This window comes from Orycteropus afer, unplaced genomic scaffold (assembly GCF_000298275.1).
Source record: "Orycteropus afer afer isolate SDZICR_OR568_19922 unplaced genomic scaffold, OryAfe1.0 scaffold00010, whole genome shotgun sequence".
Taxonomy (NCBI): Eukaryota; Metazoa; Chordata; class Mammalia; order Tubulidentata; family Orycteropodidae; genus Orycteropus; species Orycteropus afer.
Window position 1 is genome coordinate 21,100,869 of NW_006921597.1, and position 18,896 is coordinate 21,119,764.

At 38.9% G+C, this 18,896-nt stretch overlaps 1 protein-coding gene across 1 annotated transcript in view; it reads right to left on the reverse strand.

Moving 5' to 3' along the window:
* Positions 1-10,232: 10,232 nt before the first annotated feature.
* FAM102B (family with sequence similarity 102 member B) overlaps positions 10,233-18,896 on the reverse strand; it is a 94,004-nt gene continuing 85,340 nt past the window's right edge. Inside the window, exons 6-11 of the mRNA XM_007949913.2 lie at positions 15,979-16,082; positions 14,045-14,140; positions 13,719-13,908; positions 13,503-13,630; positions 12,667-12,736; positions 10,233-10,275 (exon numbers count right to left, since the gene is read on the reverse strand). Of these exons, the coding sequence (XP_007948104.1) occupies positions 10,233-10,275; positions 12,667-12,736; positions 13,503-13,630; positions 13,719-13,908; positions 14,045-14,140; positions 15,979-16,082 (631 nt within the window). The remainder of the gene's footprint in view (positions 10,276-12,666; positions 12,737-13,502; positions 13,631-13,718; positions 13,909-14,044; positions 14,141-15,978; positions 16,083-18,896) is intronic.

Consider the following 18,896-nt stretch of genomic DNA (forward strand, 5'->3'; position numbering starts at 1 on the left):
TATATATTCTGCAACTTGCTTTTATCATGAGCAATATATTTTATAAATGTTTTATCATCTGGGTGTACTCTATTCTTTTAAATGACTATGTGTGCTTTTAAAAACCGTAATAGTAATACAAGTTTATGCCAAGAAACTCAAACTGTTCATAAGGATGTGAGGAAGCAATTAAATGTCCTTCAACCGTTTGCCCCCCTACTGCTCCATTTCCACTTCCCAGAGAGAGATAACACTGTCAATAGAAGTTTTCTATTTCTTTCCACTTTAAAAAATTTTACTACAAGTAGATTCAAGTTTTGCAAGAACTAGTAGTCTCTGTGGGACAGATTGTTCCTTATTTTTTTTTGAGGAAAACCACTTGAACGAGCACTTTTGTAAATGCAACGCAGAAGCTTCAAGAACTTGAGATGTATTTTCTTAATACTACCCTCCTTTTCTCCAGAATACTCAGCAGTTTAGTTCTCTAAAGTGTAGCTCTTAGCTCCTTCCTCTGAATGGATGACCTTTACCTTGCTGACCTTCCAGTGCTTTCTGGCAGAAATCCTGACTTTACACACTTTTGTTTAATCCCACAAAAAAACTTATTTAAGCAAAGTACGCAATGCTTCAAAAAATTCTTGTAAGTATTTAAAGTAGTTTGATGTTAACTGAAAAAAACTAAAGAAAACAAAAACAACTCAAAGTGTGTTTTCCCTTGGGTCTTAATTCCATGTAGTGTAGGGGAAGGAGCCCTGGTGGCACACTAGTTAAGCAATTGGCTGTTAACCAAAAGGTCGACAGTTTGAACCCACCAGTTGCTCCACTGGAGAAAAGGAGACAGTCTGTCAGCTTTGGAAACCCCATGGGACAGGTCTACTCTGGCCTACAGGGTTGCTATGACTCAGAATGTCATTATCTAGGAATAATTCCAAATAAAGTAATTCACTTAGTGTTTGGGTGGGGCAGAGCAGGAATTACTTGGTATGGCTCTTTTAGCCATTATCTTTGTAACTCCCACCAAATGACTGAGTTGTTGTTGTTGTTAGGTGCCATCAAGTCATTTCTGACTCATAGTGACCCCATGCACAGCAGAATGAAACACTGCCTGATCCCGTGCCAGCTCCATGATCCCTGCTAGACTTGAGCCCATCATCACAGCCACCGTGTCAATCCATCTCATTGAAGGCCTCCCTCTCTTTCGTCAACCCTCCACCCTACCAAGCATTACATCCTTCTCCAGGGAATGGTCCCTTCTGACAACATGACCAAAATAGGTGAGATGAAGTCTGGCCATTCTCGCTTCCACGGAGCATCACAGGTGCACTTACTCCAGGACAGATCTGTTAGTTCTTTTAGCAGTCCATCGTACTTTCAGCATTCTTTGCCAGCACCACAACTCAAAAGCATCAACTCTTCTTCAGTATTCCTTTTCCATTGTCCAGCTCTCACATGCATACGAGGTGATTGGAAATATCGTGGCTTGTGTCAGGCACACCTTAGTCCTCAAGGAGACATCCTTGCTCCTCAGCACTTGAAACAGTTCCTTTGCAGTTGACCTTCCCAATGCTACACGTTGTCTAATGTCCTGACTGCTGCTTCCACTGGCATCGATTGTAGAACCAAGCAACGTGAATTCTTTGACAACCTCAATCTTCTCTCCATTTATTGTGATGCTGCTCATTGGTCCAGTTGTGAGGATTTTTGTTTTCTTTATATTGAGACATAATCCATACTGCAGACTGTATTCTTCAACCTTCACCAGTAAGTGCCTCAAGTCATCCTCACTTTCAGCAAGCAAAGTTGTATTGTCTGCGTATCTCAGGTTGTTAATGATTCTTCCAAATGTCTGGGTGGAACTATGCAAATAAGAGATGCTTGTGGCCCACTAGGAGCTCTGGTGGCATAGTGCCTAAGGTATTTGACTGTTAACCAGAAGGCTGGCGGTTCAAACCCACCAGCCACTCCTTAGAAGGAAGGTTGGGCAATCTATTTCTGTAGTGATACTGCCTTGGAGACCCAAGGAGGGGTCACTGTGAGTTGGATCTGACTCAACAGCAGTGAGTTTGTGGCTCACTAGGGAGACTGGATAGCCTGTTAATGTAAATAAGGTACACAGCACCCTTTTGGGGGTGAGACCATGGAAATAAGACACTAACATGAGGATTGGTCAGTTTTGCCACCCAGTAGGCTTAAAATGAGTCCTCCTAGAGGTAGAAAGGGGGATCTCACTGCCATCAAGACAGAAGAGCTAGGAGTAGTATATGTCCTTTGGACCCAAGATCCCTACACTGAAATGGCCAACAGTCGCAGCAAAAGCATCAGAACCAGCAGAACCAAGAGCCTGGCATGAGACAGAGCAGCGGGCTTGCCGGCCTACAGAGCGAGAACGCACAGTGCCTTCAGCCTTGCTGGCAGAGTAGGGTGTACCTATCAAAGCAATTTGTAACACTTGTCTTAGAGTCCAAGGGCCAGAGACAGGTATGACTGCTGGCATGGCTGAGGGGAGGCCATCCTGGTCGAAGAATTGTATCCTGAGTGTTTCTGAACCTGTTGCTTCCCTAATAAACCCCAAAATTGTGAATATTGTCTATGAGTTCTGTGTGGCGTTGCACCGAATAACAAACCCTGCAGAGAAGTAGAGTGCGCCCTGGGAAGGAAGGTTAGTGTCAGAATTAGTAAAAAGATTGCATGTGATATATGATGCACATCCAGAAATAGGGGACACTTAGGAGTATTGCTGTGCTCTATTAAACAAGCTGGTAGGGTTGTTAATTGGGCTTTTGATGTTTCTGTCACATTGTATATACTCTTTACTTGCACACATTGTGCTGGCATTTCTGCAAATGATCTGTCTCTGCCTACTCTAATTCATCTTGTATGCTGTGGCCTAAGCCAGAATTAGTAAAAACAAGCTTTGATCATTTCATTTCCCCCCATAACATTGCATTTTCCCTGCTTCCACACCTCACCCTTGACCAAATCAAGCCCACCGCCATTCATGGAATAGGCCCGTGCTTTCCAATTGCTGTGTCCAGGTTTGTCCCTTTTCTGAATGGATGCCTTTTACCTTGCTGACCTTCCAGTGCTTTCTGGCAGAAATTCTGACTTTACACACTTTCGTTTAATTGTATAAAGTATGCAATGCTTCAAAATAGTCTTCTAAGTATTTAAAGTAATTTAATATTGCCAAAAAAAAAAAAAAAAATCCTAAACAAAACAAAACCAACCCAAAGTGTGTTTTCCCTTGGGTCTTAATTCCACGTAGCATAGGAGAAGGAGCCCTGGTGGCACACTAGTCAAGCACTTGGCTGTTAACCAAAAGGTCGACAACTTGAACCCACCAACGGCCAGTGCCAATGAGAATCTGCCAACCCCATGGGACAGGTCTACTCTGTCCTACAGGATTGCTATGGCTCAGAATCAACTTGAAGGCAGTGGGTTTGGTTTTGGGGTTAGACACTTGGGAAAGGTGGATTTGAATTCAATCACTGAAGTTCAATACCAGAAGGTGGCACACTTTTCCCACTTAAAATAACTGTACACACTTGGGTTTGAGGACTCTTCACTTTATGCCAATTTTCTGTGGAGGTTCAAAGCTCTTTGCAATGCATGCGAAAATTGTTGCTAAAATAAAGATTCACTGGTGAAGTCAATTTCTTAAGAGAAATGGTGTTTGAAGAGGCATTTCAACCTACCTCAGCTGTCTAATTGTATAGGAATGGGGTCTAAAGTCCTTCATACAGAAATGTCTGACATATTTCCTTATTACATGGGTTTACATACAATACAGCAACTGACCCAGGGAATGCCTGAATTTAAGCCTCTTCTGTTTGTATCTTTTAAAATTAAATTAATTTTTAAAATTACATTTTGTGTAATGTGGAATGGATTAACTCCAATGAGTTCCTATCATGCAAATGAAAATATTTCATTTTTTATATGTGCTACTACTATATATATAAATATACATAGCCACAGGAAGAAATGGGGGAGGAGAAAAACAAAAATGCTAAGTGTTCAACTCCCAAACAAAACCATTGCATCAAATCGATTCCAACTCATAATTGACTCAATAGAACTGCTCCATAGTAACGTTTTCAAGGCTGTTATCTTTATGGAAGCAGACTGCTTCATCTTTTTCCCACAATATGGCTGGTGGGTTTGAATTGCTAACCTTTTTGTTATTAGCCAAATGCCTTAACCACTGTACCACCAGAGCTCCTTAGTGTTGAGGAAAGAGGTGGCTCACATCAAGAACAAGAAGGCTGGGCCTGCAAACTCCATGCCCGAGATGTGGGCAAAGAGGACTGAAGGAGCAGATCAGAAGGTCCTGCCAGGTTCTACTGTGATCCTGGATGATGCTGTGTACTGGGGCGGTGGAGAGTCTCCCTACATTACCTGTACTCACCCTCTTCCTACCTGCTAACAGGTAGCTTTTTCCTTAGTCATATTACCTTTTATAATCAGTGTCCAGGGAAGAAATGAAAATCTGCAGAGAAAGATCTGGGTTCAAAACTATGGGTCAAACCATAGTTCTTTATTAACCTTCAATTACTATGACAAAGTGAATATCAGCAGGGGGAATGTGTTGAAATTGTTTTTGTTCTCTGTGATGACATTCTACTCAAAAGGGAGTACAGTTAGTGCAAAGGTGTGGTGACATCAAATATCGTAAGTGATGATCTTAAACTGCAATAATGGCACATTTACTGACCATCTTCTATGTGCCTGACTCTATCATTAAGATATATAAGTAGATGCTGCAGAACTAAATGGCATACTTAATATTAGCTCATGTTTTCTTTGTCACAACTCAATAGAGTGGGTGGTGGTATCACCATTATAGATTAGAAAACAGGTAGAAAGGGGAGTCTGATTCAGACTCAGGTTGGTCTCACTCCAAAGCCCACAAAGCACTGCACAAGTTGCCTTGGGGTTCAAAGACATGCCCGGAGGCTATGCTACTGTACATGGTAATAAATAAAACAAAACTCAGGGGAAAAGGCCACAATGGTCCTTTCACCTTGGCATAATTTTCTGTCAGACAATCTTAACCAATATTTTAAAATATAAACAAAATCTAAACATTAAGATACAATTTTTATTGAGATCTCTTATAAGATTCACTTTTATATCATTACAAATACTTTACATTAAAAATTATTTTGTAAAAAAAAAGAAAACAGCATTTCCTGGATTTAGCATTTTACAGTTGAAACAAAGAAACATAACATATAAATATGAAGGTCATTCTCCAAGTATTAGAATATGGAATCACTTCAATAAAATTTTTTCATAAACATCTGCATGATTACCCACCCTCTGTATCAAGCACCAGAGGATCAAATAAATACATAAAAGGAAGATGATACTCTAAAGAAGATGTATGTCCAAAGACTAACAAACTGAATATACCTCAAAATGTCTTACCCTGGGTCAGATTTGGTCAATGAATATTAGCCAGAGAATCTTGTTATGTACATATGAGAAACTAAAACATTTGTAAAAGCACAATACACTGTTCACGTAAATTAAAAATTCTGCCAGCTTTGTCATATGAGGAGTAAGTAGCTACAGAGACTACCCCACGTGACCATTTAAAATATACTGTGTATATATTATGAAGTCACATATATAAAGGATACAAGGCCTTTACTTCCACAGCAGTCATGAAAAAAAAAAAGCTTTATATAGGCATATTCCACCCTTTATTGATATTTTAGACTTTATATTCTATAATGTCTCAGCTATTAAAATTATGCATAGTACCTAAGCCAACATATGAGCACTAGCAAAACACAATTTCAACTATAGTACTTGATTATATTCACATGCCGTACCATCTAAGAGTTTGGTCTACGACCAAACAAAATTTCTGAATTGCCCAAGTTAAAGACCGTTAAAGAAAACAAAGTGTGTCCCCGTCACATGAACTGGATCGTCATCTCTCGGAGCACTGTAAATACACAGGAAGCTTAACACTTCAGAGCCCTTTAATGATGAATTTAATGGTACTGTTAGCATTAGCTTGCAGAGTGGTCTAGTAGGCATAGATATCTGAAAATCTAAAATGACTTCTGGACATTTTAATAAAGGCTCATTTCTACCTGAATTTGAACATGTTTTGATTGGAGCCCTAGTTGGATTGTATTTTCCTTCTGGCAAATAATGTGCTAAATGAAAGACCTCCATGGATCATTTTTTGGGCAAAAACATTACATACAGAAGAACTTAGTTTGCTTACAATTTCTGGTAGTATTTTGCTACAATAAGATGGTTAACTTTGACTCTCCATTAAAAGATTTTCAGATCATAAATAACAATCACAGTAGCTGTTTGCATACAGAAGCCTTCAGAAACACCACAAAGGGAATCGACTGCCACAGTGCAAACAGGTGGCCCAGTGCGTCTCTGCCTTTGCTGCCCTTCACATCGTCTCTGGTCTCAGGACCCAGCTCAAGTCCCAGGAAGCGGCTCCCCTAACTAGCCTCTACTGTTCCCTAAACATGGTATTTAAGATTCTTATCTGACCACAAATACATGTCTTTAAAAAACTATTACTCATTTTCTTTGTGATAGAATTAGAAAAAGAAAATGCTATACACCTGGAAAATTCCCAAGTCTAAGTGATCTGACTTTAATACCTAAAAAACAATTTACTATGACATAATTTTTCAAATCCAATTTTCTAAACTTAAAATTTAGTAAGGCAGGTTAACTTAGGCAATCTTTATCACAAATATTTCCATAATGAAATCTGGCTGCATAGTATGGCGACAGAATACAAAACAGAATTTAATAAATCTACAGAGTTCCACTGACTATACAGGACATATCCATTAGTCCTTTATTCTTTCTAATCAATGCTTCTATTTATTAAAATATTAGTTACATGTATTTATTACTACATAAATCAAGGTATATTTGAAGGCTGCTAAAATTATTTTTACAAACCTGATTTTTAAGCCTTTCAAAACCTCTAAACGTTTTGTTTTTTTTAAAATAATTCTCTATCATTCTAAATACAGGTATGCGTCGCTTACTATCCGTTAGGGCAACATCCCACTAGATATACATCCCCAGACCCCAAAGGTTTTTTTTTTTTAAAAGGGAAAGCAGCTCTCCTTTTGTTTATTTTCCTCTAATGATTTTAAAGACCCCAAAGCCCAGAGTGAACCAGCAGTGGGGCTTCAGTGTGCATCCTTATCTCCTTAGCACCTCCTTCCCTGCCTTCTCCTGGCTTCATTCACTCGTGTGGCAACGGTGCAGCCTTTCCCTCCTGGTGCAGGACAGTGCCTGCTGTGCCTCTCAGCTTCTTCCATTGGTGCCGGTGATGCCAATGATCAAGAAGTGGCCACACCAACAGGGTGGCAGCAACCACGGCCACCACTGCCAGCTGTGCTCCCAGCACCAACATACGGTTCCTGCCTGGACTTGTGCAAAGTCTTGATCCAGCTGCCAGCGCAGCCCCTGCCCAGCCCAGCCTTATACCTGGCAAGTCTGGCCTCCTGTATCCAGTGGATACAGCTCTCAAGCTGTATTTGGCAGGCTCCCATAAGGTTTTAATATAATAAGCTTTAAGAGGATTTAATGATGGATTGCACGGGGACTGCCTGTGTATAACACAGTGTTTGTTCAACAGCCAAATTGCATAACATCCTATTTCACAGAAAGCAGTCTGGACATTAAGCGACATATACTTGTACTGAGAACCTGTCTTGCACAAAGGTGTTGGGCTAAGTGCAGCCAAGAATGAGTAAGACAGGAGTCCTTCTCTGATTACAGTAACTATTATGTGCTTGGCCTCAATGAATTTCACTTATAATCTAGGTCCAGTTATAATTTCAAACTGCAAAATTATTTGCAGAAATGCCAATAAAACATATTCTGTAGAAATAATATTTTGAAAATAGAAAAATATGTTTTAAAAAATGTCACAATAAATATCTCTCTAAATAGTATTTTCATATCTCTATTATAAACTTTTTCTTTTTCCATAATATATAATGAATGGACAAGTTCACTGGTTTATCCACAAACATTAAGTCTTTACCATTTAATATTTCTCTTGCTTAAACTAAAATCTTCAGCTCAGTGTTTGTTTTTTTTCCCCTTCAAAAAAATTATTTTTAGAAGAGTAAGAAAAAAACCATAATGACTCAGAAAACCCTTTCAACATTCAAAATATTATTTAAAACAGCATGTCATCTTTTTTTTTAAATTTCACAATCTATTTGTAAAAATGGTACTAGATTAATATGGAATACCCAATTCTTGAAATATTAAACCAGAAAACCCTAACACAAACTATTCAAGTTTTTTTTCCCCATGCCTTGACATTTGGATATTAAAATAATACTTTCTCAAAAATAATATAATTTCTACCTTATCTTGCCAACATGAAAATATGTAGACCAAAGTAATCTTAATTTAACATATTATACTTATTGAGTAGGGTTTACTGGTGATATAGAATCTACGTTTTTCTTCAGTGACTCAGAGATTCCAAGAAAATTTAGATCTTTCACATAAGATCTAAACCATTACATAAGAATAGGAAAAACTATTAAGGTTTGTGTAGTGTACTGTTAAACTGCATCCAGACCTGACTCAGACCAGACTCACTGCTGTGGAGTTGGATCCGACTCATAGAGACCCCTCCTTGGGTTTCCAAGGCGGTATCACTATGGAAGTAGATTGCCCAACCTTCCTTCCAAGGAGTGGTTGGCGGATTTGAACTGCCAGCCTTCTGGTTAGCAGTTGAATGTCTTAGGCACTATGCCACCAGAGCTCCCAGATCCAGACTGATATATTTATTTTAAAAAGTATTATTTGAAGCACCCCCAGGGCTCAACTTTCAGTCAAACAAAAGACATAAGGTGAATAGTAACATGAGAGGAGGTGCACATGTCTTAGAACAATCAGCTCTAAAGATCAAAGGGCTAGGGATGAAGCTCAGAAGGCAGGAAAGGGGAGAGGACACAAATGGAAATAGTAAACAGAGGGAGGAAGTAGACAGAGGTCTGTTACATTGTGGGGATTGCAATCAATGCCACATACAAAAAATGTACTGGATGAAAAACCAACTTGGTCTGTAAACTTTCACCCAAATCATAATAAAAATTGGAAAAAAAAAATACTGCAGGAGATTAAACTTCTGGTAAATATTCAAAAGGACAGAGAATAAAAATTAACCCTTTGTATTAAAAAAAATTAAACGTATATTCTATTCTTGCCTCAACAAACTAACTTCTGATACAGTAAAGAGGAAAACATAGCATCTGATCAAGAGGGGTTAAAAAGGAAAGCCACAGGCTGGTGTCAGTAATGTCAAACAGCTGTCCTCTCTTCTATCCACTGCCCCCTGAGAATAATTTTCATTTTCAGATAATGTGCGTTTACATAGGAAAAGCTGCTCTGATAGCAGTTTACTTCCTGTTGTTCTAAATTTTTGACTCCTGAAATCAGCAGCTCTTATTATTCAGTGAGTTGTTCAACTCTTATGTTAAGGTGCCTTATGGTAGCCTAACATACTGAATATTAAACTTATTTTGCATCTCTTACATGGTGCTAGTGGGGGTTCTGTGGCTCATCTAATAATATGTAACAATAAATACTGCCTAATAATGGCATGACATCTATTCACGTATCTTAAATATACTTTATGACTGATACATTTGGAATTGTTATTAAGCACAAACACCCACATATTAATTCATATGCATTACTGCATCAAAAAAGGTTAATAAATTTAATATGGTACTATAGAGAGTATAGGAAGATTTCCTTAATAGGAATATAACTATTTGACAGAATTTATAGGGTTTAAATTATAGTCACTTACTGACATTCATAATTTTTTTTTTAAGAAAAACATGTAACCAGAGGCCAAATATCTGTTGAGCACCTCTCTCACAGATTATGTACTTCAATACTAAATCTATACACAGATGTACCGTGCTGTTTTATAAGAAAAAGCAGGCTCTTCATTATCTGTGCAGTGCCCACAGAGCTGAGTATTGTTAAGGCACACACTGGACACGCTGCTTTGATTCTACCATTCAGTTCCCTCCTGGTGGGTGGCAAAGGTTTGGTGACGAGCACTTTCAGAGAAGAAATCAGTGTTGACTTCTGTTGGATAAACGAACACACTTCATTTCTTAAAAGGTTCACTTTGCTTTAAGTGCTTGAATAAAATGCCTTGAGAGTTCCATCACCCACATCTTGAATCCACAGAGAAGTTTCAGTTCATTTTAGCGTTTGATCACAACTTGTTCATAAGCTCCAGACCCCACCCTAAAACAGCAGAGGAGAAAAAAACTTCAAGTTTGAGCTATGGTGTTTTAAACTGTTCTAAGAAACCTTGCCCCAGAGATGGTACCTTAGATATTTTCTACTATATTTGATTTTCACAAGGTTTTAAGGTATCACAGACAGAAAATACATAAACGCTATTCCCACCAGCCACTCTTTGGAAGGAAGGTTGGGCAATCTACTTCCGTAGTGCTACCTCCTTGGAAACCCAAGGAGGGTCGCTATGAGTCAGGTCTGACTTGATGGCACATAACAACAACAACAACAACAACATTAATACATGAAATTTCCAGATCTTGGTTTTATCCCTGATCCTCTCAAACTTATTCCCATAGTAATCTAGTAATGCTTCCCAATTTCTAACCTGTCAACACACTACTTCGAGAATACTTCAAACATATTTCCACATAAGTCCTAAAATCAGTTTCATCCAAGAGCATATGTGGACTGGCAGTGCATCTGGGCTTGCACAGTGGTCTTCAGTTGCAATGTTGTTGTTATGTGCCATCGAGTAGGACCCTCCTTGGGTTTCACTACGGAAGTAGATTGCCCAACCTTCCTTCCGAGGAGTGGCCATTGGGTTTGAACAGCCAGCCTTGTGGTTAGCCATCATATGCGTAGGCACTATGCTACTGTATCTTAATGTATTTTCTTGGAAGCTTCAAATATTCTTTTGTCAATGTGCCAATGTGATTATATGTATGTGGTCAGTGCTACAAATTGTACCTGTGTAATACAGATCTAAAGGAGCTCTGGTAGCATAGTGCCTAAGGCTTATACCTAAGCCAATGATGGGCTCAGGTATAGCAAGGATTGTGACGCTGGTGCAGGACCTGGCAGTGTTTCGTTCTGTTGTACACAGGGTCGCTATGAGTCGGAGGTGAATCAACGGCACTTAACAACAACACTAAAATACTTACAATTAATAAGCTTTCTGAACAAGGTACTCAGGGACAGGTTACTCAAGATACACTTAGTACCACTTGGTCCTGTGCTGTAATGGAATGACATGAATGTTCCATCTACTGTTTCTTGGTCTGGGCAGGATAAAGATTTTCTGTCAGCTTGTAAAAACAGTGTCTTTTCGAGGGAAGCTGGCTTATTTTTGAATGAGGCCCATTCCACCCATGAAGTGTTATTCGCCAACCTCATGTATTAGATCATAAGCTAGCTGAGGGTAAGGGCTGAGACTTTCCTCTTTGCATCCTTACCCTCAAGTTGGTCCAACCATTACTGAATTTAAAGAGTGGATAAGTCCATGAAAGTTCTAAATTGTGTTCTATCTTCTCTAAACCTTTTCTCAAATTAAGTATTCCCTCATAGCATCTTTATGTGCCCCTTTTTTACCGACGCATCACATCCTATTTTATCTAGTTTTGATGTAGGTCTTTGTTATACTCTTTTGTATCCCTTGAGCCCTGTCTTGTGCTGGATTCATAGGAGCTACTCAGTAAAATGAGCAGTGGTAGAAGAAATTAATTAAAAATTCTTTTAGGTTTTGAACATGAGAGAATAATTGTCTTGGGCCAAGGGGCTCCTTCTCTCTGCTACTCTTATTTACTCTGTCGTTGTGTTGCAAAAACTAGAAAACCAAACCCACTGCCACCAAGTTAATTCCAACTCATAGTGACCCCCATTGGTTTCTGAGGCGGTTAATCTTACGGAAGTAGATTGCTCCATCTTCCTTCTGTGGAGTGGCTGGTGGGTTTGAACTGCTAACCTTCCGGTTAGCAGTCAAATGTCTTAGGAACTGCGCCACCAGTGCTGCAACTCTACATAAATAGTACATGAACATATTGAGCATCACAGATCAGGCCATGGGGAGGCAGGAGGAATAAATGGAATTCCTAAGGTGTCCTAGGCATCTGTGTTCACTATCTGCTACAGTCCTGGAAATCACAGAGGGAACTAGTAGGTGACTTTCATCTGAGTCTGAATAACTAAAATGATGTTTAGTTTTCATAATTTTTCTTTGTATGTATGTATGTGAGATTCTGGTGAGGTGGAGCAAAGGAGAGTACACAAAAGGGTAATATCAGCTTATGTTACTGAGTGGCTGTGTAACTGCACATAAACTGGTAAGACCAAGAACTCTTTCCTAATGATTCTTCTTATATTGCATCTTGCCCAATGCTCTACTGGTCCTTTACCAATATATTCTAAAAACACAACTAAGGAAGTTAACATATTGACCTATGAAAAATTTCATATCCCCACAAAAAGGAAAACTAAGAGCTACACATCTTATTAGCTAGTAATATATGTTTTCCAGCCACTGTATAAAGACTTTGCAACCTTCATTATCTATTCATGAACATTTTAAAAGAACGTAGTCTAGTCTTTATTTTAAGAGATAATATTTGGACTACATACCTATTTGGAAGATGGTGACTGCCAAAGGTTGTACTTCCCCCAGGACCCACAAATAACCTCAGTCCTTCTTCTGTAATACACAATTAAATTGTCTGTTATTTGCATAAGGTATTTGTATAAAAATATTCATATTATAATTCACATTTGACATTTCAGTTTTGTTTACTAAGAAAGTTAAACACTTCAAAAAAATCAAATTATACACATTTTAAAACAGGAGGTTTAACAATAACTGAATAGTTGTTTCTCATCAACTTTCCTAAAGCTCTTTTTCTTCTGAGTAATGAAGGCAGCTCTTCGTACAAATCTCCACAAGTTTTAATTCTCTCTCTCTACGAACAGTTACAAAATGAAACTAAGCCCATTGTTAAGTGCTTGCTAGTCACACCAGCATGAATAATTACACCTTTCAAATTAGTGGCATGTAAATTTTCAGTTTCAGTGCAAATGTTAAGGGGGGAACCAAGGATTCTGTTATTCACTATCATTTCAAGGGCACCACCCAATATTCCAAATTACTTTAGTGACTTGAAGCATTATGTCCACTTATGAGAGAAGCAGACAGAGCAGTCAGAGATACCTATCATTAGGTGTATAAACATGGTAATGCTGGCAAATAATTGAAACACAAAATAATGCTTTCTTTAAAACTGATCTCTTTTAGCTTACAAATTCAATATTCATTCTTAGAAAGAAATGAGCTGCAAAGTTATCTTGAGACTGTCAGGGTATAGAATTTATTTTATAAATGTGCCAAGAGTCAGCATTATGATGCACTGCTTCTTAACTGCCACATGGACTACACAGGCCTGGATGGCATACATTTGTCTACATACCTTCTGCACTGGAGTCTAGGCTGAAGTCTTGACTCTGTAATATGGTCTCCACAATATCATCTGCATCCACTCTGGTGGCATCGACTCGCTTCAGTTGAGATTCCACAGAATCTTGTTTCACTGGGTACCTTTCAAAATGAAGAATTTAAAAAATTTCCCTTCTTTTTATTACATTACGGAAACAAAGTTTTTACTTTGTTAAACCCAAAAGGATACCTGCTGAGTTTTTCTGATGCTGTATCTTCTTTTTCGATTGCATCAAGATTTGGGTCAGCTATTTTTTGCTCAATTTCATCACACGGCTCTAGAATGCTTTCAATTCCTGTTGATGTACTTCCCACTGAGGTATTTCTCCTGTGGCAGAGCTCGGAGAAACTGGATGACCGGGAGTGACATGAGCTATACCCTGCCAGAGAAAATCACTTTGGTTTTAGTATCAAACACTAACTGCAATCTAACATTCTTCTCCCACACCACAGCAGCTTTAGGTGACTTTATAACAATTGTTGTCTAAGGAAGTCAACTTCACTGTTACTGTCTACCTGATACTTTTGACTGCTGGCTTGCATAGCTCGATGTTCTGGAATGTCCACAGGCACCAAGTTCATCTGGAACAGAGGCGCTCTTTGCTGAAAGATCTGCAATATGTCATAACATGATGTTACTATTATTGCCAATAAGTCAATGGTCATTTATCCTCTAATTTACACATTGTCTTAGTTCTCCACTGCTGCTATAACAGAAATACCACAAGTGGATGGCCTTAACAAACAGAAATTTATTCTCTCATAGTTTAGGTGGCCAGAAGTCTGAATTCAGAGTGCTGGCTCTAGGGGAATACACTAAGCTAGAAGTCTGAGTTCAGAGTGTCAGATCTAGTGGCTGAGTGGAGACCCCTTGCCTTTGGGCTTTAGTTCTGCCTTCCAGGCCCAGTGGAGCAAGTTGGAGGCATCTCCTGACTCACGCAGCTGCTGGCTGCTGAGGCAACAATCCCATGATCAGCAGGTAACACAGAAGGGCACTAGTGTAAGTCCAGGAACTAGAGATGAAGACTGAACCAAATGCAGGATCCTTTCTATACATATTGGAAGCAGGCCACACCCTAAAGACCACTCTCCTTCAAGTGATTAACTGTAGTTAAGAGCAGTTTCCACCATGGAGGTGACTACACAATGTCCATTCTCATCATGGGGAATAACTACATCCAGCTGCCAAGCCACTCAGAATCATGGCCCAACCAAGTTGACACACAACCTTAACTACCACAGTTCATGTTCATTATTAAGAAAGAATAAGTTATTCCGTGAGAACCTCATCCTATATGACCCTGAGACCAGAAGAACTAGACTTCTACCTAGCTACCAATGCCAACCACTCACAAAAGGTTCAAAATTGGAGATCCTAGATAGAGTGGGAGAAAAAATGTGGAACGAAATTACAAAACATAAAAAGGACCAGGATTACTGGTCAGATAGAGATTGGGGAAATCCCTGAAACTAAGGCCCTGATTCACTCTTCAGGCCTGGAATTGAACTGGACAAGTACACCAGGGAGATGTACTCCTTAGAACAATCAACCATGGGAGATCACAAGACAAGCATTTGCACAGGGAGAAAAGTAGGGAGGCTGGAATGCATAGGCATAAAGGACACAGGAAAAGGGTGACCACAGGGAGGAAGTGGGAGGAGAGCGGATACACTGCTGGGATTGTGATCAGTGTCATGAAACTAAATGTGTATGAACTGCTGAATGTAAAATGAATCTGCTTTATAAAATTTCACCCAAATCACCATAAAAAGTTATTAAAGAAAAAAAGAAACAGTAAGTTGTGAAATGTCACAGATCCTTTGAATCAGTACAATGGAAATAATTACGTTGCAAGAAATATAAAGTACTTTATTAAATACCTTAGTTTACTGAAGAACCATAGTATTTTTTATAAGATTTAACAGTACTTTATCTCAAATAATATAAAACTATTTCACTTTTTATTTTCAGTATTTTTCTAATAAAAATTGGTCAGATGTATTCTTACAGATTCTTACAAAATTGCCAGCTTTAGTGTGGTTTCTAAGGAAATCTTGTTTCCTCAAAAATCCATCACAACCTAACTAAAGAGTACTTTAGTACTTTAATGTTAGGGTTGCTAGTGCTAGGCTGTAATTTGGGCAGTGTCTGTGGCTTAAAGCAACACAGCATGGAATACAGCACTGAGAGTAAAAATTCTCAAGAAACTGATTATAGTACTCAGTTTCAAAGTAACTGTATCAAAAAGTGATGTCAAAGCCATACACTATTTCTACTGGTTTCCTGATAATACACATATAAAACCAAAAATCCAACCCTCTGCCATCAAGCCCATTTTAAGTCATATACATACAAAATTTTAATTCGGAAGGGATCTTAGGAATCTCAAAATACCAAGTAGTATGGTTCCTCACAAACGGAAAAAAACAGTAAACTTACACATCCATACCTGCTATTCCAAGATGGACTTTCAGGGTTTCCCCACCTTTTCTATCTTCTTCTAGACATTCAGATTCACCAGCAATTGGTATTGACATTGATGTAGAAGGTGGCCTGTAAATAATCATTTCTAAGGATCAGAACGTGATTCATGAGTGAGCCTGGAAGTTTGAAATATTGTTAGAGACTGGTTGTGTAGTCAGTACACAGCCTTGATAAAGTATGTGGTAAAATTACCCTTTGTCTTAGTTCTCTAGTGCTGCTATAACAGAAATACCACAAGTGGATGGCTTTTAACAAATAAGTTTATTCTCTCACAGTTTAGGAGGCCAGAAGTTCAAATTCTAGGTACCAGCTATAGGGGAACACTTTTTCTCTCTGTTGGCTCTGGGGGAAGGTACTTGTCTCCTTTCAATATCTGTGTGCATGGCATTCCTTGGAGATCTCCATGTGTCTTAGTATCAATCTTCCCCTGGGTCTAGGAGCTTTTCAGCTCAGTAATCCCAGGTCCAAAGGGCACACTACATTCCTGGCTCTTCCTTCTTGATGATAATGAGGTCCTTTTGATCTCTGCTTGCTTATTTAGTCTCTTTTACATCTCAAAAGAGATTGACTCAAGATACAAACTAATTCTGTAGATTGTATCCTGCATCATTAACATGAGTGTCACTAATCCTTCCTTGTAAATATCATAGAGGTTAAGATTTACAAGACACAGCATGATTATATCACATCACAAAATGGAAAATGATTACATAATACTGAGAATCATAGCCTAGCCAAATCGACATATTTTTGGGGGCACAGTTCAATCCGTAATACCCTTTGGGTGTGAAAGCAATAAAAATCAACAGATTATACATGAATACCCTCAAAACCTGCATCAGATTCATGAAAAAAAAAGTCTTTCTGTACAACAACAAAGGTAAGATCAGAAAGGACACTGTCTCCATGGAAATGGGAAAGAAGAGAAGGAATCTGTCACTGTTCCCAGCACTCAACTCCCCAGATGAGGCAGGGAGGTATTTCTATGGTGGAGATGGAGGTACCAAGCCCATTTTTATCTAGGGGTTGGCTGAAAATACCTCAAGACTCTTATTTTAGTGCCTAAGATCTCTTGCTGGCTCTACTTCTTAAGAAGTACCCTTCTTCAAAAAAAAAAAAAAAAAAAAAAAGACTACAGCCTTGGAATCCTATATGTGCAGTTCTACTCTGTCCTATAGGGTTGCTATAATTCAGATTTGGCAAAAAAAAAAAAGAAAAAGAAAAAGAAAAAAATATCCTTCTTCTACTTCTCTGTAAAGCATTCAACATGCTCCAGGGATAGTGTAAAGAGAACTCCAGTTGTTTAGATTTGCTGCCTGGACTGCATTCTCTGGGAATAGGTGATGGATATATTTCTATTGCCTAATTCAAGGCTCCTATGTCCATGTGGAGCTCTGGTAGCACAGTGCCTAAGGCACCTGACTACTAACCAGAAGGCTGGCGGTTCAAACCCACCAGCCACTCCTCGGAAGGAAGGTTGGGCAATCTTACTTCTGTAGTGATACTGCCTCAGAAACCCAAGGAGGGGTCGCTATGAGTCAGGGCCGAATCAATAGCACATAACAACAACAACATGTCCATGTGGGAGCTGTGAAGTACGGAGGGGTGAGTTTGAGTTCTAACCAGTTTGCTTTACTTAACATAGGACTTTTATTATAAAACACCCTTAAACGTTAAGGTTGATGTTCCAGAGGAAAACCACATCTTAGAAATCATCCCTTGTGATCTGAGATAAAATATCAAGAAAGCCGAAAGAATCAAGAAGCTGAATCACTATGTATAGTTCTTAAATTCTTTCTTGACTATCTCAATGGTATCCTCTGTCTACTCAGGTTCTGGGGGTACAGACAGATAAGACTGCCATTAAACCTATTTAATTTAGATTACTTCCAGCCCAGGATCTCCTAAATTCCAGACTTGTAAGTTCTACTGTGACATTCTAAAGTATTTGTCCTACAAGTATATCAAACTCAATAGATCCTAAACTAAACCTATATTCTCTTCCAAACCTGCTTTCTTCTTGTGGCCCCTATCTCTGTGAATTCCATCATAATCTTTAAAGACACCAAAACTAGATTCCTGGATATTATCTGTGCTTCCTTCTTATTCATGTTTCCCAATATTTAGTCAATTTCCAAATCCCACAGATTCTCTCTGTTAATGTCTTTCCTATCTCTTCTCCTCTCCCATCAATTACTTTAGTTCTGGCCTTTATACCTTTCTCCTGGATGATTGCAACAGTCTTCTATTGGGTCTCTCTACTTCTGTTTCATGCTACAGTCACTGAAGTGTTTTACATCCCCCCATATCCAATCAATTACGAAGTCCTACAATTTTTTTCTCTTAACATCTTTTCTATCTCTTTTCCATCTCCACTCACTACTTTACCAAAACCGAAAAACCAAACTCACTGCCGTTGAGTCGGATCTGACTCATAGCGACCCCTCCTTGGGTTTCTGAGGTGGTATTACTATGGAAGTAGGCTTCCCAACCTTCCTTCCGAGGAGTGGCTGGTGGATTTGAACCACCAGCCTTCTGGTTAGCAGTCAAATGCCTTAGGCACTACGCTCCCAGAACTCCTTCACTCACTACTTTAGTTCTGGCATTTTTTTTAACCTTTCTTCTGGATGATTCCAAGAGTCTTCTAGAATGTCTCTCTACTTCTGTTCCATTCTAGCTATGGTATTCTGGAAATGTGCATCTGAACACGTGACCCTCTGACTTGAAATCCTTCAGTAGCTTATCTGGGACAAAGTTCAAGCTCCTTACAACGGCATAAAAGGTCCTCCACCGTCTGGCTTAGACCTATCTCTTCAACTACTAACAGGTGTATTTTTAAAGAATGTAGAACAGCTTGGTAAAAACACAAAACAAAAAAATTGG